The 26081-nt window shown below is 40.1% G+C and overlaps 1 protein-coding gene across 1 annotated transcript in view; it reads left to right on the forward strand.

Moving 5' to 3' along the window:
- The first annotated feature begins 3546 nt into the window (after window positions 1-3546).
- LOC135079440 (RNA-binding protein MEX3B) overlaps window positions 3547-26081 on the forward strand; it is a 54528-nt gene continuing 31993 nt past the window's right edge. The window contains exon 1 of the mRNA XM_063974104.1: window positions 3547-3919. Coding sequence (XP_063830174.1) covers window positions 3673-3919 — 247 coding nt within the window. The 5' untranslated portion in view covers window positions 3547-3672. The remainder of the gene's footprint in view (window positions 3920-26081) is intronic.

Below are 26081 nucleotides of genomic sequence, written 5' to 3' on the forward strand. Positions count from 1 at the left end.
TGAGCCCACCCGACCCGTAACCCAAGCTTATTTAGCTTAACACAAGGGGCTGGACGGGACTATTAGTAATTTGTGCAATACAAAGTGCTTATAATCTTTAAAAAAATCTTTTTATTGCTGTATTTAACCTTCCTTTCGTATACTAATTTATGCGTCAGTGTCAAGTCTGCGATTTTTATTCTTTGAAATTTTCGTAAAATGGCTGCCGCCGCGGTGACGCCTTGTAATAACAAATTAAAATTAAATTAGTGTTTTAAAGTGCATAAATGTACAACTTAATGGTAAAAAGTCATTCCTTGATTTTTACTTAATATGTATCTGGAGTTATTTGAACAGTATTTTCGTCTATAGGATGGCATATTTCAAAAAACAAAACTGCACTCAAGCGTGTTGTCACAGCAACCGCTGAGCACATACTAATTGAATTTCGGTCCATGGACCTATTTGCGTGCCAGAAACAGTCTAGTTGACATGTCTTCTCTAGTACGTAGTACATTATAACTCAATGTTCTACATAATACATTTTAATATCATTAATTAATCGCATGAAAAGGGTCCTACTGGGAACTTAAATAAAAGAGTGGACTGTATTTCGATAGGGCTGTTTTAATAGCCGTTTACAATTTGGAAATAACTAAACTATACAACGTGGTAGTACAAAAATGAGTCACAGTAGTTGTTGTGCACAGATGTTTGCCTTATGATGAGAGCGTGAATTATTGAACTCTGCCCTTGTTTTGTTCTTAATTCTTCTACATCTCGGACTTGTCCAGCCAATACCAACAACTTTCCTTTAAATACGGTTTGTGGTTGGAATTTGATATTGTAACTCTCACAAACCCGGTCTTCAAAACGATACTCATTTCGATCTGAAAACGATATTTAATTTATTACTAGCGATACAGAAACATTTAAATATATTTACTGTTATATAATGAAACCGTTAAAGTAGCTTTTTCTTTTTGTTTTACTGTAAAACTACAACTATAAATGAAGTAAACAAACCCTGACACAATCAAAATTAAACACACTTTTTGGACTTACCTCATTTGATTTGAATGACCAAAATGATTTCAAAACCTTTTTTCCACCCAAATCGTGGTATCACAACAATTTATTCGTTGAAAATATTTGTTATTTTTTCATTTCGATATTTTTTCACAAATATACGACCTAAATGTCAATGTGACAGAACCCACAAAGTTGTGGACGCTAGTTGGCGCTGTAATCGTGCACGGAGCCAATTACCTTTTGAAACTATGTTACAGAAATTTACAGAATAATCTCGAGTTAGAAAAAATAATCCTTAACTGTTCGTCAGTAAAGTTCAAAATTATTCAGATCAAAGTTGTTTGACGATTTATCTTGTCAAGAAGATTATTATGATTGATAAACTAAAACCTTCTTGTTGGTTCAACCTGCCATTATTATTTCTATTGAATAAAAAAAACTATTGTCAATTGGTTAATGTCATCATTGCATTGCACTGATGGGATAGAAAAATAAACAAGCAAAACCTTATTCGTTAGCCAACGTCATATTTATTTAAATGTTAGCAGCATTGTTTTCTTGCACTGTTATGTTGGCAGGTTTGACTCTTACAGTACCTAGTGCAAGCGAAAACCGACACTAAGGTGACGAACCTTTTCATTCCGCGACTGTACCTATAATTTAAAATCTGTAATATATCAATTATAGGTATGCCTCCATTCCATGCTTATTATATTTTATTATATTGCCCTTTTGACACACTTTTCGATGGCGTTACCCACTTAAAAATAATTTCGGTATAAATAATTCATTATGCATAATTCATTATGCAAATGACATCTCACATCGATCGACAAAGAACTAATGACTTGTTAAATTTTGTTAATCGATAACTTTTATCTCGAATAATGAATAATTATGTTAATTATAATGACCTCGAATATACACTTCAGTTGAATGTATAACGCAGTACACGAACACGAGGACCTTTCAAAATTATTCCGCTATCACTAGGTGTAAGAATTATGTAGGGAGGACCTACTTATTAAACAAAAGCTACTTTCAAATAATATTTGTGTATGTAGCTAAAAAGTAGAAAACTCATTAAACCCCGCCGTATGGATGAGTATTGCCTAATTTCTTAAAATGTTCCTTTAACTTTAAATATTCAAAGTTCACAAGTTACGATATTCAATTAAAACAATACCAAATCTGTACCCAAATAGATAATAATACTAAAGTATGTTATCATCAACTATATTGAATTTAACGCAATGATATTATATAAAAACAAAAGCAGATATGTTATAAGCGCTCGCGCTGTGAATACTCAAATACGTCCCAATTGGGACGTCTTGTGTTTAGTCTTCGTGTGGCCTGCGTCGTGCGCAATCGTGTGCGTACCACACCGTAAGTTCCTGTGTTCTTACCAAAATAAATAAAAAATGCCATCGTGTGTTTCGAAAGTGTACCAACTATGACTCTAAAGTAAACAAAATACAAGGGATCTCTTACCACATGTGATTATGCAAAATTATTTAGTATTTATATTTTCAATTATTTATGCAAACAATCAAGACGCCATGCGCCATGTTCAAGTTAAGAAAGAGAAAGCGATCTTGTTTTGACGTTAGAGCGATAAGGATGCGTGCGATGCGGACATAGATTAGTTAGTGCAGAATCGTTAAAACTATAGCTATCTCTTTCATTTGCGTGCTATTTCGTATCTTTTGTTTCACTTATCAGTTACATTTGTCAATGTGTGCAATTTGGAATAGCTCGGCACGGATTAAAATCGTAATTTCTATGGACGTAACATATCTATAGTTCTATAATATCATTGATTTAACGTAAACAAAGCAGATAAGAGTTCATTAATTAATTCCGTAACACTCAATTATATTTATTAAATATATTCCAGTAGTAACCATAATTATTATTATTACGTCCAGGTGTTTATTAAGTTACTAATTAATTACAAGCACCCGTCCGGCACCTGCGTACGCAAAGAAAACAATTAGAAGTGCATTTCGCACGTAAGAGTAGGCGCACACCGTTGATTTTTCGTCGGCCGATAGTTTAGTCGGGCAGTTGATCAGTATGGGCATGTATGGGAGTGCGCACACTAGGTAGTACGCCGATTCGATTTGGCCGATTCTTCATATGCTGCGTTTACACTGCGCGGAAATTAGCCAAGTCAAGTCAAAAAACAGTGGAGTGGGGATGAATTATGAATTAATTTCATCCCCACTCCTCTGTTTTTTGACTTGACTCGGCTAATTTCCGCGCAGTGTAAACGCAGCATTACAAATTAAAATCGGGCACAACTATCGGCCAACTAAAAATCAACGGTGTGCGCCTACTCTAATTGTAAGTACGTTGGGTGAGCGGCCGCGCTAGGCGGCTGGGCGCTGGGCGGGCGGGCGGAAGCTGCGACGCATCCCGCCCTCGCTGCAGTCGCGAGCCCCCCGGCGCCCCGGCCCCGGCGCCCCCGGGGGCACGCGCCCCGCCACCGCGCGCAGGGCGCAGGCGCCCGCCGGCCGGCGACTCAGTTCACCGCCGCGACGCGACAACACCGCACGTGCGTATGACAAAACGCGGCGAATAAAACGATCGACTAATATTCCAGTGACAGAGAGGGAAACCTCTCTTTTAAAAGACAAAATTGCTTCACAAGTGGAAATGCCGAGCAGCCTTTTCGGCGACATCGGGGGAGGCGGCGGCCTCGTGGAAGACCAGCGAGCGCTGCAACTGGCTCTGGAGTTGAGCATGCTGAATTTCGGAGAGAGTCTTCCGTCGTCGAACCCGCTGGCGAGTCCCCTGGGCTTCGCGCCGCCGCCTGACGATCGTGCCAAGAAATCACAAAACATGACAGAGTGCGTGCCGGTGCCGTCTTCGGAACACGTCGCGGAGATCGTCGGCCGACAAGGTAGGTTCTTCATCAGCTGGCCTTATGTAAGGCACGTGAATCGGCTAGGTTATGTTCGATCACGCCCGGCCGGGGCAAACTCCTACTAAGCATGCGTTACTTTTTATTTGTTTACCCTCGCGTTATGGTTACTTCGCCAGTTTTACGTTACGTTGATTATAAAGTAGGCACTTTCTGGCGTGATTACGAGCGCTGGAGCTTATTGTTACCGCGGGCAGTCGTTGTTTATGTAAAGCTTCGAGCTTTCCAATGTTACGATCGAGTTGTGAAGATATCGAGAATGTTTGGTAATTTGTAACGTGTATACGTTAGTTTATTTACGTTACTACGTTAGACTATCACTTAAAATTACCATTTTCGGTTGAAATTAAAATTTGAAAATAACTGCCCTTTTCTATTTGTTACGAAATTGATGTTAAATCGTTTAGATTTGAAGAAAACCGCCGAAGTGAAGGTATACGCGAGCTTATCTTATCAGTGAGGACTTTTTCACTGCCACAGAGTAAACAAACAGACAGCGGGAATTGGTTGTTGTACAAATAGTGGTTCTATGCCTTCCCATACCAAATTCATGTTTATTTCCTGTCTGATACCTACCTAGTTACTTGTTTGAATAAAAAGTAATCTGTATCTAAAATTCGAGTTTTCCTCTCGAAGTTTTGAACTCAAGTTAGGTAATAAACAAGCCCTTGTTTGGGTTTCATTCGATAATTTTAGACTCCGTTTAATATCATGATGGTATAGTGATATGAAACAACGATTATTTTTATACCTACCTACATTGTGGATAGTTATTATTATTATAATTTTCAACCTTTTTGGTTAGATCATGACGATAGCTAGGGCTGTAATTTATAAAAATCAAATAACCAGTTTCCTATCTATCCCAAAAATGCGTAAATTCCCACAAAAACAGAGGTAATAATGAAAAAAGGCTGTTCTAATTAAAAGGTAACATTTGAGCAAAAAACGATACCCCGAGGGATGTCAGCATTTTTTCTGGAACACTGGAAAAAATGCCGACAAAGTGGACCAAATGGATCTTATCTGGGCCTAAATTCTCGGTAATATGCAATGGGTAGCGAAGAAAATCGATTACGGAAAATCACTTATTTTTAGTGAATCCGCAATTAATAAACTTTTTTGTTTTTTTTTTCTAATTTTTCAAGAATTTTTAAAATATTTTTGACAAAAACTTCACATAAAAAAGCATCTAAACTTTCAGATTTTGTTTACTGGCTTGTATGAGAATCGCGTTTATCAATTATTTTATTTTATGAGGTAAGTAAATGTACCAGTATCAGGTCAGGTATCCCGGTGGCCAATGATAATGACATGTCCAATTAATTACTAGTAATAGATGCTTTTTGCATGAAAATCCATTTCTCGCTTGACCGACCTGCACAGAGGGTAAACACAACTTAAAAAAATTGCACGCGCTCTCGGGGCGTTGACCCCGTGGAGTATTTCGCACCAGTATGATGAAAATCCGTTTTATTAACTATTTGATCACAATCTTCATTTAATTATAAGACCAATGTGTTATTTTGACCTGAAACAAACTTGGTAATCGAATCGCTATCATGTAATTTAATTTAATTAAAATGTTATGAATCTGTTTCCAACTTACGTAATCTAACACTTAAATTAGTAATCGTTTGAATAATTAATTTGTATTCCATTAAATTGTGCTGCGTATGTAAATAAATACGACATCCCTACTTACACTATTAGAGGCAATAAGGTATCTGATCCAATTATGGTCCAGTGACCCAATTTTACGGGTGATTTTTTAAAGTTACTGAAATGAACCTTTTTACTACTAAACTCCTCTGCATTCTCAAATATAGACGCGCATTTAAGTTCAACTGTTCAAGCGCTCGCTTCCAGAAAGTTCTAAAGCATTATTTATAAATGCGTTTCGAATCGTCTCGAACTAAAAACTCCAACCTGCGTAATGTAGGGCTCGTCGCAACCTCATTCCCTTTCCCATCGCAGAACAATAATATGTTATATGCTTATCTGTAGGTATACACATTTCCAGACAGGATTCGTGAAACCGGAGCAAAAAAACGCAGCTGCTCCACTTGCAACCTTGTCTAACTACCGATCGCACAATGCCCTCAGCGTTCTTACCGCGATGCCCCGGCCGCTTGGCGCGACAAGGTGCCATCGCACCGCTCCATAGCTATGTAGGTTATGTTGGTATATTTAGGACGTTTCTCTTGGTTTGTTTGTGTTTAGTTCAGTAATAGTTGCGTTTACCTAATTGACGGAACTTCTCTTTGTATGTTGTAATCTTGTAATAATCCCAAAATAGTATCTCTGATGTTACTATTCATATAAATTTAAATGAGACATTGATACAGAGATTTTGATCTTAAAATATATTATCAAAATATTCTGTCAACTGAATACAGTTTACTACTTGATTAATTTCCTTTGTAAAGTGAAGGTAATGTAACATAATGATTTTTAACAAAAGCAATAGAAATCCACAAGAAATTACCAGAAAATCACATAACTGACTGGTCCAATTCAAAAGCTCTGGGATATACAGAGAACGTCTTTAGAAAATGTATTCCTTTTTTTGGTCGAGTCCGTACCCAATGTTCAGAATCTGAACAATAATGGCAGAAATTCAATATGTACTACGCACTTACGCATAAATGTTTGTTCGTGTGGAAGTTTTTCTATAGCAAACGTCTTTACACAACAGAACTTTTTCGGGTATTTACAACTTACCTGACAGCATTGTACGATTTTTATAGCTTAAGAAGTTGTTTGGATCTCAGAAGAAATTGGTATTTTTTTATTAGCTCGCAGATTACCCTCATTTATGTAGGTATAATGACAAATATGAAATAAACAGTGGGTCTAGTACCTGTCAAAATACAGCATTTTATCTACGCACTATGGTGGACATGAATACAAATTATTTTGACATCCTTCACCACAAAATTTGCATTATGAACCTTATTGTCCTGTGTGTAGTGCGTATTAAATGGAGATATCTTTGTTTGTATGACATCTTGTACAAGTAGGTTGTTTAAAATTCTCGCGTTTACGCGCGGCGGTGTGACGTCACATCCGCTGGCTTGGACTCGCTATCGATATCGGCCGATTCGATTGTCTCGATGTCGATCGAACCTCCTGTCGGCTTGTTTGTTCTTTGATTTGTAGTGGCACCTCGATGATGTTTTGCATCTTTCGAGTTTTTGCAGCCTGCGTCTGTTAAGGGCATGCGCTGCTTAACAATTTTCATTTTATTGGAAACACGTTTTTGCCGCATGATTGTAGGCATCAGACAGTCTGACTGTCTTCGAAACAGAAGCATTCCTCGAATAAAACTCTCTAAAATTATTGCAATTAAAGAGGCCTCTAATCAAAAACAGCCCCATTGAATACAGAGCAATCCCAAGTTCTGTAACAAGCTTTAAAATTTACATCGTCTGGACGCTGGCATCCCAATGTTATTTAGAACTCATAACAAAGTTCCCAAACCGCACCGTTTCGGTGAGTAATTCATCCCCGTCCGTCACGACGAGCCGGTTCTAGTGACGAGTCGCTAGGACCGGTTCCACATCAATGACTCCAACCCCCTCCCGGCCTCTGTTTACTCCTCATCTCTTAATACTCCTGTTTTTTGTACACAATAACTCTCGATTTTGTCGCTACCCAGCCGTTTCGTTGCTATCTGAACGTTTGAAACCGTCTTTTTATCAAATTGTTTTGACTAGAACCGTACAATGTTGGCCTTAGAACAGAATACTATTTACAGAATCCGAGACGAGCGTTAATTAGCGAGAGAAGAATGTGGCCGTAGGCTGCTCGGGAGTTTTATATCGGTATTTAGTTTAATCGATGCAATTTCCGAACATGAACGAAAGAGAAAACAATCTAGTAAAGCACACGTGCGAGCGGAATGTACTAAGATCACAACATCGGCTAGGCGGTGCGCGGTATCGGCGAGATTCGCAATGTGGCTCGGCGTGCGTTCCGGTCGACGCCACCGCAGTCAGGGTCAAGGCTTCGCTCCTGCACACTGCTGCACGCCTGGTAACGCTCGCCGCCGCGATCCACACGCCGGAAATGGAACGCTAAAAGCGAAAACTGATTGATACCGACTATGCACTTTCCCACGATTGTTCTATTGAAGAAATTACACGTTCGACGTTAGGAATTTAGACTCAGTGCCCTCGCTAACTAGTACCTGACTACACTCGGACAATGAAATTGTTTTTATAGAATTAAATTTCAGTATCTTGACCTCCCGCCTCGATAGCCAACACACTGTTTATTTTATAACAAACGCTTTAAATCGTATAACGACTATAAATGTCAGCGTCGATTCTTGAATGATCGCTAAATTGGTTGTTAACCGACTAACTGCTATTACTTTAACGAGATTACACAAATCTCCCTATCCGTTGACAATTTTTGAATGAATCTACTCGAGCGGTAAAAAATAAACGAGCACATGTCCCGGCGCTGCTGAGACGTCCCAAAATTCCAGGGACCCATTTTTTGTGAAACTTTGACAGATGCATTCGGGGACGCCGCTAACCGCATCTTGCATCCTTATCACGCACTCGGAAATGCGATCTACGGTTGTATCTACTACGACGAATTTGAGGGTTATTTTAAGGTGCATCGCCCTGTCCTTGTCCCTCACCGAGGCGCCACAGCTCCGGGAAGAGGAGAGATACACTAACTCGCTCCTGTTTGTATTGTGCGCGCCATCACTGTAGCAGCATTCTTAAACATGGCTACTTTTTGTTTCCAAAGAATATTTATTAAACGAGTCGACGAGTGCAGCGATCTAGAACCCGTATAGAAGTATAATAATATCGTTGCGAAAGAAGCAGCGTGACGTCACGGTGCGGCGGCACCCCCACGTCTGCGAAACTTAGGGACCCTAATGAATGACTTCCTAATTGCCGCGGCAGCACGAATAAGCCCGTAATCCGGCGCGAAAGCCGCGTCTCCATTTAATTGTGGACCTTGAGCCCTTTTGTTTCTGGTCTCAATTCGATTGTCAGCTGTCTCGTGTCGTGTACTTCTGGACGAGAGTGGTTAGCATCAAATCGTTCAGTCCCAAATGTCACAGTGTAGTAGAATGAAAAACGATCCTATGATATCAGCTGTTAGGTTTGAATTGTAACGAGTTGTTGTGCGATTACGTCGTTTCAAATCGGAGCGAGTGACAGGCGCGTTATAGAGCGACAAGTCGATATGCTCCCGCAATAATGTTGACAACAATCCATCTCGGGCTGTCACCCGGCGCCGCGAATTAGACTCACTCCCATTTCGATTTACTCCTCGCAGGACTCGTATTAGCGTCCGTCTCGCTCCCACTGGCCACTTTCATTATTCCTTTGCCGCGTTCGAGGTTATTACCAGAACTATGCGATAGCAATTTCTACTGGAGATTAATTTATTTGTCGCGGACTACATTACTGTTGGGAAAAAATGCGCTCGTTCGTTTTTCTTGTAACTAAAGGTTTAATGACAGGATATGATGTTAATGTCTTCGAGTTGGACGGGCGCAGATGTGCGAAACTCTGTCGCCATGAAAAGGTTCCGTTCTACACAGCAACGGCACACGTGTTCGGTTGTAAACACGAAATGAACGCCGCAAAACATAATTGAGCGATTCGGTTGTAGAAAAATACGTTACTATTGTACGTGTAGGTGTTATCGTTTACCAATTAGTTCTAGACTCCAACAGGAGGGACCGATTCCGCCGTGGCTATTAATTTTAAAAGCATTATTCTCCTAATCTTAATTACCAATGAGTGTCGACGTGGATACGTTATCATTACCAATAGTCGTGGCAAATGTCGTATCTACATCTGCCAACCGTCGCAACCGCCTCTTCGCACCTGCCCCAGACCCCGACCCCGTTGGCTCCTTAAGAATTCACAGGTACAATCTACTCGGGTTAACGTTCCTTTGAGAACAAAGCAATAGATTTTAGTTGTTCCATTAATTGACTCTGTTTACAATTTCTATGGCTCCGTTATGAACTTCACCTTGGTTTGATTTCCATTCATTGCTTAAATTCATTTATAGACAGTTAGTTGTAACTTTACCTACTTTATTCATGTGTCAATTTCTAAAAATTAATACATTTTCGAACTAATACAAACAAAACAATTCAACATGATTATATTTTCCTTCGAGTTGGCGATTTAACGGCTGTCGTACATGTCCCGCTCATTACATCAAAAACAAAGCAAAAATGCAACGGCAGGTGCAACGCGCACTGCAAATTACCTGTGGACACACTGACTTACTGAATGTCAACTATTTTTGTTTAAACGCCGTTCCTATTAAAATAGACTGAGTGCGGTCGACGACTCCTTACCCGTCTCTTTCTTCACCTAGCCTTGGTCTCAACTTGAACAAGTGAACAAGTCTATCCCGGAATTTCAATTGAGCGTCTACTTTTTCTCCTTCGAGTCATTCACTCCTTGGACAACTTAATGTAGTCAAATTATTACCATAATCAAAGCTAAGAGCAATTCGAAACCGGTATGTCGTCAATTCACTTTCGTATAAGCCCGAATAAAAAGGTTTTCACTTTCAATTACGATTTTTGACTTCTCACGAATCGCTTTACTATTTGTTTTAATTACCTAATGGTAAGGCGAAGGATAACGATTAAAATCAGTATGCAAATTGATAGATCAATAAATTAACAAACCTATCAAACAGTGCACAAGTATATTGCTTGTTGGCTCAGTATGAATTAATTGCAATAAAACAATTTGGCGCAAAAAGGTCCGTAAAGGCTTGTATTATGGCGGGCTAATAGTGGAAGTGTACCGGTTTGCACGATATTTCGAACCAATTAAACATGTATTATACACGGATTATTAATGTAAATCGCTTCCTATTCCGAGGACTTGGTTTTCGTCGAACAATGAGTTTTTATTCGTTACATAATTGATATCTTTGTGAAAAGGTTGGCCATTAAATTCCTGTTTTTTTAAGCTTTTGTAACAATAATAAAATTCCTCTGTTCAAAAACGATAATGGCCGAAAACAAAAGTTGTCCAGCATTTTATTGGATAGTGTAACGTTTACGAAAATAATGTTAAGTTATCCGATTCGTCATCCGACAATAAGCGAGTACAAGTTTTTTCGTGTACCGGTCAGACGACAAGCGGTGTGGCAACAATTGGTGCTGTTACCTTAACCGTCTTGCGTGCGTTCCCTCTCGTCTGCACAGGGTTGGCAAGTAGAGCTTTTGATTGTTTTTTTTTGTTATATTATTTTCATACATGGAAGAAAATTGTTTTGTATTTATAAGTTTTAAGGAACATAGCTTAATGTTGAAAACTGTACATCAGTGTTGCTTGAAAGTAAACATTTTCATGTCAACTAAGTTCCTAACTCTTTAATGGTAGGTGTGCAGAGTACACAAACCCATACTTAGTATTTTAAAAAAATATCCTGACATATTCAATTCTATGGTCTCTGCGTTAGATATCCTGAAACGAACCATTTCTCAGGCGTTATGAGCCACATTCGACATTGCTCAACTATACCACACATCCAACCGATTCTCCAAATGACATATCAATTAGCCTAAAATGCCCATAACCAGCCCTACTTAACACAGGCATCAGTTGTTCAGCGACAACGGTCGCGACAGCTGCGCGCGCGCCGTGTGAACGCTAACGGCAGCGCAACACTACAAGGGGTCATACGTACGCATAATTGGCGCACTTACCCTATGTTTAACCAAAACTAGTTGAAGAATGACGTATGCATTTTTTAAACTGTCAACCGAAATTCTAGATTTTTTAAATCAATATCTGGCCATATTACAATATTTTTTGTTATAACCTATTAACTTAATTGATATTTTTTGCAATATTTACTGATAAAATATATTTAAAAAAGTTAGGTGACATTGAAGATACAATAATCCAATTAAAAGTTATGCAATAGCATTGGTCATCTATAAAATATTCTAGAACAATTTTTTACTTATCATTGTTTACTACGCAGCCGTTCTATTTTCCAATTTGAAGCTTTAATTTACAAATGCAAACTTATTTATTTTAATTTGCACTCGCAATGCAAAAGACAACCCAGCTGACAACATTGTAAACTACCCAGTTTGCGTCCAGGCAAGACTTCCTCTGACTCACTTTATTAGTGAGTTATTGCGTATTTGTTGTACGGCGGACGCGGGGTTATCGCCTATCCTATCACGCCGCTCGTTATTCGTACTCGGAGAGAGCGGAAAGCGATTTTACTATCAGAGTCTAGAATAAAGTACAAAAAATGTGAAGGATGCCACTATTTCTCAAATTCTCACGCATCCAATAAAAAAAATTGAAGAATGAGCATTTGAGTACCGCTCTTGCTCTTGCACAACAAAATTAAAAAGATTGGCTTCGATTCAAAATAAGAACGCTCTTTGAATCACGTAGACCTCTTCAAAGAAAAAGACATCTGGCCAGTACGTCTACTCATACAAGAAAAGAAAAATAAAACACCAATGAAAAGGCGCGGAAACAAAAGCGCGCCAAGGACAACCGAGACCATAGACAACGAGCTGACAATTTCGACTCCTTGTCATTTGTATTTCAACAGGCACTTTACAAGAGGCTCATGATTGTATTGTTGAATTCCGACACTTTCAACAAAGGATTCTCTAACTGTACCTTCAAAATGACCAATGAAAAAAAGGTCGGCTAATTCGTGAAAGCGTCTACCTGCCTGCTTACCTGCCCTAATCAGGCTTACCACATTGACGATAAATTAAATGCGCGTTTTAAACGTTCCAAATGGGATTTATGGCGTCTCCTGCTTGAGTTCATTATTCGTGCGTTTGCGCATCTTTTATTTTTCGTCCCGGGGTTAGTGGACTTGCAAATAAGAGGGCACAGAGGCTGGTTGTTCTGCGTGCATAGTCCTTATTATAATTTACATGTTTGATGCTGGGAATTCTATTAATAGGATCTAAAAGTACGCGATTTAAATCTCAGGTTTTGTCGGTCCTTTTCCCGCGTGAGGTCGGTTTAAATAAGCAGTAAAAAGACAATTTATACAAATATTATTCCGCTGTTGATTAAGCCACGCTGGCATTCAAAAGCGGCGAGGTTGGGAGTGAAAAATTCGCGCAATAAGTTATTGTTAATTTTATATTTTGATAAAGGTGTAGTCTTACGCCTCGCTGTCCTTCGGTCTGTCACAAGCATTTTTCTTGTCTTTTTGTGAATAAACTTATGAGGTGGATGTTAAAAATAATGATAAACAGTCGCTGCGTGCGGTATGCGCTCGTCTTTTCACAAGTTTCACCAGAGTGGCACACCATTGTGAGGAAATATTAAAAAAAACTGGGTGTAAATAATTTGTATTGCAACGCGTCTTAAAGCAATACACAAACAGTTAAAAAACACAAACTTTTGAATAGTTTTAATGAATAATAATATTCAGTCTGAGCTTTCATGTAGAGGGTGTCCTTAAAAAATCAATTATCTTTAAATATCGTAGTGAGTGGTAATAAAATAATTTTATTGCATGTAAGCCGATATAAGTACTACACCTAAATAGGTGTAACTTTAACTTCCTAGACTTTCAGACAAAGGACTGACGTGACATTTTTAATTTATTTTTATATTTTTTAACCAAGTGACTCGTGAAATTGTGTCTAGCCTGCTGGGTGGCGCTAGTTTCGCATGTAAGTCGATATTGTACCCGTTTACTGTAACTAGACTTTTAGGCGTGCAATATTATTAATTTTTAATCTGTATTTTCTTTTTTAAAATCATGTGGCTTGTGAAATTCGTGCGTGCGTCCTACCTAACGTAGTGGGTGGCTGGGTCGCGTATGTAAACCGATCCCCGCGAAAACGCTCGGTGTCGAATGGCGCGATCCTATAGATTTTCTTCGTCGGATGCTGGTGCATTGTGCGTGTAATTATAGTTTTTGCCCCCATGGGCCACCTGTCGGTAATTAAAGATTGCAGGCGGCATACGGGTTCACCTTCGCGAACGGGTTTGAAAGACTTATTTATCGGAATCTTTGTTTAAGAGAAATTGTTTTCGGCGCGTGAGCAGCTGATTACGTTTGCAGTCGTAAATAAGTTTTAATGTTTGTTTTGATATTTTGACTTTCAATTTTATCTACGCTTTAGACACCTAATTGTTACTTATTAGTCGCTATTTTGGAGTAATTTTATCGACTTAGAAGTTGGTTAACAACTTATAAAAAGTTTCAAAAAAATTCCAATTAGAAAACGTGCCTCATATTGCAACGTGCTTCAAACCACTGTCTGCCCCATATTTCAGCACACAAAAGCCGTACTTATGCGTTTAGCAATCGCCAGCTTCCTTCAGAGAAGTTTAGTCTGGAGCTTTCGACTGCTTTCGACTAGTGCTGCCTTTAGCGCGGAGGCGAGAGGCGGCCTTAGCTTGGAGCGGTTCCGCAGAGACGCAGCTGGCGGAAAAGCGCCATCTGTCGAGCGGCGCCCCGGAAACGCACGTTGTTTTGTTTTCGAATTCGAATCCTTCGATTCGAACCCGACTGCCAGTTTGACGTTTGCGGTTACGGTCACGCGCCGTTACGCTCCGTATTCCAAAATTAAATATGTACCTACGTTTTTTTCTAATTTATCTATGGCCATAATAATTTCGACGATCAAGCCCAGGCTTTTGAATAATAAATACACGCCATGTGTTAATAGAATAAGTGACATAACCGTTACACTAATTATGTAAGAAGTACAAAATAAAAACAAATCAACGCAATGAAAGCGTTCTAATAAGTTTTTTTTTATTGAATGGTAAACACATAAAGGTTAATTCTGAAAAAACATGTTCTATAAAAATGCAGCTTGGCATAATTATGCATCGTTCACCTATTTAGGATTTCGTTCCGTTGCACGTTCGACATCTGCCGTCGCACCTGCCGAGTTAAAAAGTTTTTACATCCGTTGATCCGCCACATGCGCGAACGCAGCCTCACCCTGGGGAGTTCTTAATTTAAAAGCTTGAATTCTTTTTGAATTTGGAACTAAGCCGTTTCTAGCGGTAAACAAACGGGTTTTAAGAGGGCGCTAAGTTGCACCTTTGTTAACCCCTCGATGTTCAGGGTGGAATTTTGAGAAGGGACAAGTTAAGAGAAAACGTTCAACTTAAATATTTTGAAGTTTCTTATTGGACTAAAAAAAAATATCTAATAAAGTTTCAACAAAATCCGTTCACTCGTTTTTGCGTGAAAGAGTAACAAACATCCAGGCATTATGACATCCAGACATCCAAACTTTCTCATTTATAATATTAGTAGGATATTTTCTCACACATTTTGTATGAAAATGAGGTATTTTTGCAGGTAAATAAGTATTTTGTAAATATTCACTTTTAATGCTTATCGATTCATCAGTCGAACACTTTATGTGATGACAATTCAGATCTCGTATCATTTCAAACACGTTAATGTATGCCCAAACGCATACAAAATCGAATAGGTATCGTTTGTCGATGTCAATAGTCGCCGCTTGCATCTGCGCCACAGACTGCATTCTTTATACATTCCTGTGCCTTTTTATGCCCATGACGGCATTTAAAACCTCATTCATTCAATATCGTAATTTTAAAAACACCTCAATTGCCCCAATCGTGTCTGTTTACGTGCATTTACATCGCAATTGACACCCGAGGCACGCTCTCCGTATCGCATAAGAACCGCATCTCACGCACGCACCGACCTGTAATTTCGACTTCTGCAGGTAATTGAAAAAATGTCTCTGTGAAGCCGAGATTGCCCGCGCCACAATACCCAACTCGATTATCGATTAATTCGTCGCGTCCAGAATCGAGTGGAATAACGACCGCATTAAATAAACTATAAAACGATTATATCGCGGCTTGTATGTGTTCGTCGAGAGCGAGAGCCGTGCGGCGGCATTCCGCGGTAATCGTCCTTAGAAGCGAGCGCGTCCCAGCATCGAACCTCGCGACAATCGATTTAGGAATGGCACTGGCCACCAACTTTTCCTTTTTTCAATTCCACCCACCCATTATGGGCATGCGAGTCCGTCATGACGAGAAAATTGCCGCGATCCTGATCCATCCAAAAAACTGACACGCACAATTTGTTTCAGGATGCTCAAACTAAGAAATTGTGAACCGAAACTGATTTTATAATCTCGAATTTTCGGTTGTTACCGTCCAAATATATGCTAAATCGCTAGCCTTTCCGCTGGCGGTATTGAACGATTTTATTATAATTGGCAACGCGGTCAACGCTTCTTGGAAATTGGCTTTTTTTCTCCCTTTATTTCCAACATTTAACCGATCTTGTTTTTGTGCCGGAATCGCTCGAATGGACCTTTGTTCTCCGCCATATTGTTTTTAATGTCGACCGATCGTCAAGGAAACACGAAAGTGAGTGAAAGTTCGCAATGTAATCTATTGTTTCGGGGCGGTGAAGTAATTGTTACGACGATTACGCCTCCGTAATCGATTTAGCGTAAATCCTTATAAGCTTCGAATAAGACTGGCCGCTAGAAAAAAGTGGGCCCTTGTTACGCGTGTTCGATTCCTATTACAAATTTAAAAGTTGGGCTGTCACGGTGGGTCGTCTATGGTTTGTTTTATTTTTAATTCGAGTGTTGAGTTGACACAGAAACACACTCCTTGTAATTAGGGGTAACCGGGCGAGGTGCGAGGGACCGAGGGAGCAGCTGACGCGCCAGTCGACCGTGAATGGAACTATTCGAACAGAAAATGTTATGCACCGTAATCGATACAATCGTTTCGTATACTCACCTCCATTCGTTTCTTTTGTTCTTATAACATTTGCATTAAAATTTTAAAGCTCTATCGATATTATCTTTTTCTGTAACGCAACATAATCGCTATATTTGATATTAATTGCATTTCGATACCGAAAAAACTTTTTAATTAAGTCGGTGACATTCATAAATCTTAAAATTTTATTTTTGTAGGTTGCGATCGCTTGTTTACCGGGGCACAAAAGCAATAAATAACATTATCGATATTTTAGGTATGTCTGTGTGGTCATTAAAATGCCGACGACATTTTTAACGAAAACCTTCTTGTGTCGGATTCGTCTAATTCTATATTCCGTTGAGTATCTCACGGTGTTCGGCAAATCGAATGCGAGCGGCCATCGTAAGTTGGTCTTCCTCCTCGGATGGGTGAATCTCAGCGCGTTACCGAACACAATTTTCGAGGGATCCTCAGTTTTCGGAAGACAGAAGGCGCACGCGTTTGATGTGGCCGGCGGTTCAATAGGCGATTATTCCAAATACACATCTCGTCCTAACAAAACGATCCATAATTCATTCAGATGTTTATCGCTTTAAGACGAAAAACTAATAGCGTCATGGTAGATGGCGCTGCCTTGTTAAGTTAAACGAGCGTGTTCATACAGACATGTTCGCGAAGTGACCTAACCTAACTGATACCTGGTGCAGAATTGTTATTTATTTGCCTTGCACAAAGTATTATGGTAATAATAACTTTACAGTCGATTCGTATAAACTCATTTAAAAGTAATAAAAATATTGAATTTACTGCTTCGAATGTCATAAAACTCATAAAATTATATGATTTAAGAACATTTAATGTCAAATTAGAATCTTATTAGAATACAACTTCCCAATTGAGCACAAAATCAAATTATCCAATTCATTAACTCGCACATAAAATCGTGACCTACGGTTTTTTTGTGGAGTTTTTCGTTGCGATTTTCGACAGCACCCGCCCTAGGCCCCGATCGGACCGTAGATCAAAGCGATTAGCCGCCGGTTGACAGATATTTTGATAGTTCGCAGATAATCTTAATAATATGCACGGATGACTTACTGTTGTGTCGGTGGTCGGTTTTTTCGGTAAAGTGACTCGTGTGACTTTGAGTCGGACGCGCGCGGTGGTCCGCTGCATCTGGCGAACGAACCCGGAAAGTAAAATGTCAATTTTATACACTTTGCACCAATAAAGTTTTACAAGCCACTCGAAAAGGTCTCCGCGAGCGGCGTAACCGACGAACGTTAAATTAATTAACGTCCTAATCGCAGGCACGGACCAAATTTGAATTCGGTTTTCGAATTCCCCGACGTGTGACGGTCACGTGGCCCGTTCGAAATTCGAATAATTGTTTACGGTCCGATCGGTTGCATATCTGTCGCCCGCGCCCTCCGGGTTGCGAACCTAATGCGGTCAATTCCCAGTGCGTTGCACTCGGTTACAAAATATTTTAATGTCTTCGTCATTCGAGACGACTTTTTGTGATGTTTTGCCACAATTAAACGTGCATTTTCGGTCCGACCCCAAACTTGTTATCGTAAGTAGTTAATTAATTTCAAAATCGGATTCGTTTGTTGTTTTTGTTTTGTCTACTGTAACATTTTTAATTGTGTGCGTTTATATTTTACGAGTCTGGTGTTTATTTTGGTTTATGGCTGTTAATAGTTGATATGATTAAATGTAGCGTCCGTTCCGGCTGTGGTGGGTGACTCTGGCGACCTAAAGACGACCTATGGACAAAAAATAAAGAAGTCCATTCACGATCGCGACAGGGGGACCTTGAACTAGTTAAACGGGCGGGAACACTTCGGCGAGACGCTGGCAACACTGGGCGGGAAAAAAGCGTTTCTACGTACCGCTCGAGTAGACGTGTTATTATCTCGTTATTAATAATATGAACTAGTTTTGAATGGCGGTGATGTTTGTAGTCAGGCGCGTTTTTGTACGTATCTTAACAGCTTTTCAGTTGAGCAGTTATTTTGAATTAAGGAGCTTCTAGAACGTATTAATTCGATATCCTTTCAAGTCTTTTAGAAAAATCAGTCGGATCATCATCACAACTGTTTTGGTCTTGTAGGTGCTGATCACTAGGTCTAATACGTCAATCAGCCTCACATTAAAAAGCTTTAAAAGCTCCGATAATTATCTAATTTGGTATTTTGCAAAGAAAAAAATGACAAACAAACAGCAGTCCTATTGTTTTCGCTATATTCGCAGACTTAACTGTAACTCGCCGTTTTTTCAGGGTTGCGTCATGGTGCACGGGGTCACGCGAGCTTGATGCATCCTACTAATGACCGCAAATCACAATCCTTGCCAACAAAAAACCGTATTAATCTTAATTCTGACCCACCATAAATAACGTTGTGTTATGCTTTGGCATTTTTTGAGTGATGATAGCGGTAAAAAAGGATCTAATTGGATTTGGAAATATTACAGTTAAACCACTGTGGGAATATTAATATCCTTAACATAAACTGACCATCAAGGAAAATAAAAGATAAATAAAGTTATTATCAAATAAAAACGAACAATGCAAGAATGACCCTAAAATTTTGCACTCACAAATAATATACCCAAAATATTTTTAAGGTTATTTATATGTGAACCGAATCGACTAAGTGAGATAATAGAGCGATCCCTTTTTTATTCGATAAATAAATACCTAAATGAGCCTTCGATTTAGCTAACACGGCCGTTACGGCGGCAAATTAACTCGATCCACAGGGTATGTATAAATAAGTAGTTATTTGTACAGATAATGATGGGTTTGGTGATTGCTCCACGATAGTATTGTAATTACGACTCGTAAACAAAGCGGTTCAGTGTTGGCCGCCAAAAAAACCGCCAAAAACTAAGCTCCGACCAATTAACCTATCAGATATTATTTAGTGCTGAAGGTCGCACATAAATGGGTGCAGGCAGATACATTTCTTATTAGCATGAAATAAGTTTTTCATATAATTGCTATGTAGATTATAATTATCAGTCGTTAAAATTATACCTAGATTTTTTATACAAAAAATAAAAGCAATTTACAATCTATTCAAAAGAGCGTTAAAAAATTAAATATGTATTAAAAACGTGTTAAGTGTTTTACTTGATGAGTACACACCTAGTTACGAGTAGGTATGATCGCTTAAAAATAATAAAAAAGAGGTTACGTTTTTTTGGTTTCAAAAAGAGTTCAACTGAATTGGTTTGCAACGGGAACACCGTTCCGCTTTGAATGAAGAATCGCGACTTCCATTACGACCATTAAACATAAGCGAACAAAGAAATTTGCGAAACGCACAGTTTTGACATCCTTTGACGCTCGCAATTTGGGCGCTGGGGATTGCAGCAGCGGCTTTAACAAAGAATCTTTAATAGCCCTTTCGTGATCCTTAATACATCTCAAAAAACGAATAACAAAGGAAACTCCAACTCAATATTTACTATAATGAAGCCACTATAATTGAAACGAGAATTTCGTATCTTTTTGCCGTGTACCGCTTCGTCCGGCGACGCGCCGGGCACCAGGGCAACAAAAGCAAAAGGAGTCTAGTGGACACGGCATAGACAAACCAGTCCCGCACTATGCATCTCCCACACATAGAAGGCTTCGCAGCCGAGCTCTTGCGGTAACGACCTGATAGATCGCTTCATTTGATACCCCATGACCACGGCTCAGATTAACCACACTATTCTATTTCAAATCACAGTCAACACTTGTGAAGTCTCGCAGTCCACCTTTCGAGATGAACGCGGATTTTCTCGCGATTTCATTACCATAACTTTCGGTTGCAAAGTTCTTTAAATAAATGGCGGTCCTGGAAGTCGAGAGTTCCGAATTCGATATTTAGAGTCAATAAGTATTCCTTTATCTTTTGAGTTAGTCGCGCCTAAAATTGATGTGGAAATGTCCAAGTTATTTGAAACTTGCCGAACGTTCGGGCATCCGACTGAAATCCAATTCATCTTCAACAGACTTCTGCTTGCCTAGTCCCAATTCGGTGTCGAAGTAAAATATTGTTTTAGCGGTGTCTGCTATCAAATTGTTTCTCTTTAAGCCTGTCTCCGGGTTGTGAGCCCGGTTAATTGAGTTGAATACCGAAAACTTTAAGCAAGCATAAACTAGCATCCATTTCTAATAAAAATATCGATGATTTTCCTGCATTTCAATGCATTTATTTTTTATTATTGAAAATCCGCATTTGAATGGCCCATAAAACAGAGCCATGAATATTCCCAATGAAATTCATATATGAAAATATTTCCTGCGAAATTGAAAATTAATGGAATTCAAAAATCCTTTAATGGTCGTCGAAAATAATTACCCAAAAAACCATGTTCCATTAAATCACAGAGCTTTATCAGTGAAGAAGACACATGCCCTAAGTCTTGTTTATCGGCGGAATACCACTGCTTAGCATATTATTTGAGCTAAACATAAGTGGTTAAGTTTGCATAATTGGGCGCTCGGAGCAGACATCAAAGAAAAGGAAAACAAAAACGCAGCCAATCGCATATAAGCGCGTATACATCGACGCATTACGTGCATCCGGGGCTTTCGTCGCATCCGGCGCTATTGTCCGCCGGACGCCTTGCGGTCGCACGTAATTTCACAACCTCTTGACTCCCATGATGCCCTGGTACTTCGCCGGTACAAGGAGAACTAGAGATTGTTGCTGCAAAAAGGGTCAAGACCGAAAGCTGCATTAACTTAACTTCAAGCTGCTTTATTGTTACTTTACAACCACTTTGTTTCAGCAGACGTCATCGACTACAGCTTTAGAAGCTTTTAGTGTTTAGTATAACAGCTAGCTGGCATGCTTGCAATTTAATGCATTATTCTAGGAATTTTGCGAGGATATTAACAAGTGATAATGGTTTACACGAAATAGCGTGCTGGTCGAAAATAGTTTCACACTAAAAACGTAGGCAGGTAGTTAAGTTTTAAATCAATGTTAATTAAATTCGGCACGTAAAATATGAAAAATCTTGAAAGTGGACGTGCAAGGATGGATTCAAGAAGGCTCAAACTTTAATTTTGCAATAAAATTATGCACATAGTAGATCAGTCGTTCTCAACTTGCGCGCTTGAGCGAGCTTTTGAAAGCTGTCCACAAACTGCCAATATTTATCAATGTAAGTAATCCAGATATGTTTTTATTAACGCCCAGGTAAATAGATCTTGAGACCATTTTCATTGCGTGCGTTGTTCTAAAATATTAATTAATTCAAAATGTAAATGGAGTCTGTCAGTATTGGTTAGACTTGTTTGGCAAACTGTTGTAGGTACTATCTAGATAAATTATAATTTAATGTTTGGCGGTTTGGACAAATTATAGGTTTGCATAAATCATTCAGATACGGCACCAGACGGAATCTCGGTGCATGTTAAGACTGACTGACCGGGAAGGTCAAGTTGGGCATAATTAGTAATGATTAGGCCCACCATACACGGACAGCTAGAAGCAGCTAAAATAGAAAGACACAGGTTTTAACGCTACGTTTATGAATGAGTTACATTATGTACTCACGGCTTGACGTTTCGGCTGCTGCTGCAGCCGAAGCTAAGTAACCACTGCAGTGGTCACAAGCAGACTGGCGACTCGTGAGTACGTGGCAAGCCGTGAGTACATAATGTAACTCATTCATACGAGTAAACGTCGCGTTAAAAGTGTCTATTTTAGTTTAGTTGAAATTGAACGCGACGTTTAAAATCTTATAGAAGCACCTGTGTCTGAAAGCTTCAAGCTGCGACTGCATAGCAAACTAAAGTATTCTACGTACACATACACGGAACCGCTCGAGCAGTAGCAACTGCTTCCGTAGTTTGCTATGCAGTCGCTTGATGAAGCCGTCGATACTAACTGCTTCTGCTGTCCGTATTTGACGGGCCTTAGAGTACCAGGATCGCATGGATGACTAGCAGTCGGCCGGGCGGTCGAGGCGCCCGCCCGCCTGCATCAATCATCCAATGATGTTTTAATAACACGAATTGGGGTATTAGGTGTCTAGATTGGACCATGTCTGTTTGTTTTTATCCCCGACCTACCTCGACGTTCGAGCGTGGGACGCGACCTTCTATCTCATTTGTGCACATATAAATAACTTTATCATACTTGAGAGCTTTATTTATCAGCGCGTATTTATACATAATGTAACATTCGTCTTCGCCAACACATCCACTCTCCGGGAACAATCGCTGTGCGTGGACGCAACTGGAAAGAATGCCCTCATAAATAGAAATAACTTATAAGTAGTTATGTAACGCGGGTGATATGATAACGCGACATAATACATTTTATTTACAACGTGGTAATGTCCGCGTGACAGGCCGTAATCAATATCAACGGTTTCTTTCATTTCGCTGAGTCGTTGACTTGTCACGTTGATTATATTGGCCGCGAGTCGATACGGGAACGAAGTTATTGCAATATACGTATAATAGGTCCCGCGACTCCGCGCTCAGATTAATTTATTCGCGGTTCAACCTTAATTCGATACGATCGGTTTAGCGTTCTAAATTCGATCCCTTTTTGTGCCTGCCGAGGCATTGTGTTCTTCTTAACTGTAACCTCGGGCTGGAAAAAAGAAGAGCGGCGGGTCCGCGCGACCCCATCGCCCTTGCCGCGGCGGGGTTAACGGTAAGCGTCACACTCGCCACCGGCCGTCATTTCGACAACTAATAACCCCCGATGGGCTCATAATTTACAAGGCGGTGCATGCGACCGCTTTTTACCTCGCCGTCGCCGACGTCTGGGAATCCGCAACAAAGAACAGGCGAGATTCCGTTTTGCATTCCGCGAGAGTTCGTGTGCGACGGACGACTTCCACGAGCTTTTGAAACCACCGAATCAGTTCGAAAATCGAATTAAAGCGTTCGAATTTCGAGCGTGATTGTCGTTTGGTCCAGACTCCAGACGGCGAGCTTAATCGCGGCGCGAGTGCTCGCGCACTTAATTTGACGCGTCTGGGTTTCGGCTCACCTCGTCACCTTTGTCCGTCTGGAGTCTGGGCGAGTCTGGTCGCGGTGCTCCGCGACGGTGACCCACTTTCGGCGCCATAAACCCCCCATCAAATTTCGTCCCGGGTTAACTCGCACGCAGCGTTCGGCCATCTCAGTTTTTTAGCCACAAAACCCGTTGCATTCCCGTCTTTACGAGCACCTCGACTGACCGACGTCTGACAGGGGTCGTAAAAGATCAAATTTTATTTCTTATTGTTCGCCTTTCGCGAAATCTAATTGAAGTCGGCAGGGCCCGCGCCCACCGCGCCATTTACGCGTTTTTAATTTTACAGCCGCGAGAACGCTGACTTATGTCCCTGTGGACGATAATGACCGACAACGAGAATTTGTTCATTACTTTTTATCACACATTAAATGTTTAAGAGTCGCGGGCGCGAATAAGACATGCGTTTACGCGCGGATGAGTGCGTGGCGGCTCCGTAATGTTTTCGGCGACGGATTTAGTTGGATTATTCCTCTCGTATAGTCTTTATCCGCAATCTGGCTGCGTTAAACTGCCAGAAACAAGTACTTGCGTGTTGGTTTCTTTGCCTTTTGGAGGCTGTTCACTATTCCTAGCCCAATGAGCGGCGTCAGATCGGCGGCATTTTAAACCCGATAAGCTTTCTGTGCACTGCCGCAACTTGATAATTGACATAAATGAAGTTAAATTCGTTAATCATTTTCGTATATCTCAATGCACCATAAATGGCGTGTTTGTCAAAAAAAGAATTAATTATCGAAACTAGAATGCGCGCGCGCTCCGACGCGCGGACGCCGCAAAAAGTAACGATCGCAAATTAATCAGCGGTCACTCGTTTTCTCATTTATTTACAGCGCGAATAAAATCGTTCGTAGGCCGTCTTAATGATATAGGCATTACAGCCTTTCCGAGAAATAGGTTCTTGGTTACTTATTGCAAAAAGTAGTTCCGAAGAGTTGCTTTATAACCTGAAACTTCATACCGCAAGGCAATAACTTTCAAAATATCTTCGAGTCTATTGTTAAAAGTTGTATTGTTATCAGAAAAAACCTCTTACGCCCTTACAGCCGCGTAAAAGCATCATTGCGGGCGTATTCCAAGTTTGCTGCGCTCCGGTAACTGGGCTTCTTCGGAATATTTTCCCATCGCACTCGGCACTAAGAACTCACTTGTTTCTATTTCTCTAGAAGCCTCCGCTGGGCGATCGTGAGTCACTTTATATTCGCCATACACCGCGCTGCGTCACGCGCCTATCGGAAACGCTAACGGCCGGGACTCGTATTTAAATATACCTCGTCCGCTCTTACCTGGACCCTCACTTAGCGCTGATTCCAGCTCTCGTTGGACCAGCCAAGGTGACAGGGGAGCTCTGGCTACGCTGGCCGCTCAATAATGCCTGGTTAGTCCTCCGACCTCGGCTTTGCAACATGCCATTTTAAAATTTTTGACATCGGTTCGATTGTTCTAAATTAAAATTTGAATATTCCTACCGCCATGTCCAGTTTGATTTATTCTAATAGCTACGGCCTGGATACAGCCTAGTTCCTTAGCCAGCCAAATAATCTTTTTCTATTGACACAATAGGAGGATGGCCGATTCAAAGCCGTTTCATTTCGGACACGTAGGTAGGTAACTGATTTCACTCTGAGGATTTCTCGTGATTTACGCAAACCGTGTTTTTTGTTTGCTTTACGAGTGCGTGTGTCTCGTCTGTGTTAGCATTTTTGACATATTTCCGAAGACAAAGATCGTGCGTGGATAAATTTTAATATAACTGGAATCTCGTTTAGGATCACGGTGTGGTATTCAATTCATATGACAAAGGTTGATTTTAACTTGTTCTCTCCACGGCCGTTCGAATACCAATGTTTTGTTGTTTTAGTTGTCAGCGCATTTTAAATTGTACAGGCTATGTGAACCTCCGTTCAGATGAAGTTGCTGGAATCGGCATTAAATTGACTGCGTATTGAACTCATCTGCATATTTTGTTGTTTTTATAAATGTTACTTGCACAGCCGTCGTTAAATTTAATTATTAACAGTTTGTTTCTCTATTTTCAGGTAAATATCTCCATCTTAATCGAGAAGATACATTGTACGAGTAATGTAAGTTCAGTAAGTTATAAGATTACACGTTGTGTAGGTATTCGCTGTGGTAATGAACTTCGCTCTGCTAATCGTGGGATCAAATCGCTTAGGTATTCAGTGTGATGGATCGCTGTTAAATATTTTAGATGATACTGAATCGTTTTAGCTCTCAGTTAATAGAAGTGATTGGTGGCAATCACATTCATGCGTACACCGCTTCATATTTAATAAAGGCCCTTTCAAACAGGTCCCTGTGAATGGCGGACAATTAATTTGTTTATCGGACTATCAGCGCCGA

The sequence above is a fragment of the Ostrinia nubilalis genome, chromosome 16 (genome assembly GCF_963855985.1).
Source record: "Ostrinia nubilalis chromosome 16, ilOstNubi1.1, whole genome shotgun sequence".
NCBI lineage: Eukaryota > Metazoa > Arthropoda > Insecta > Lepidoptera > Crambidae > Ostrinia > Ostrinia nubilalis.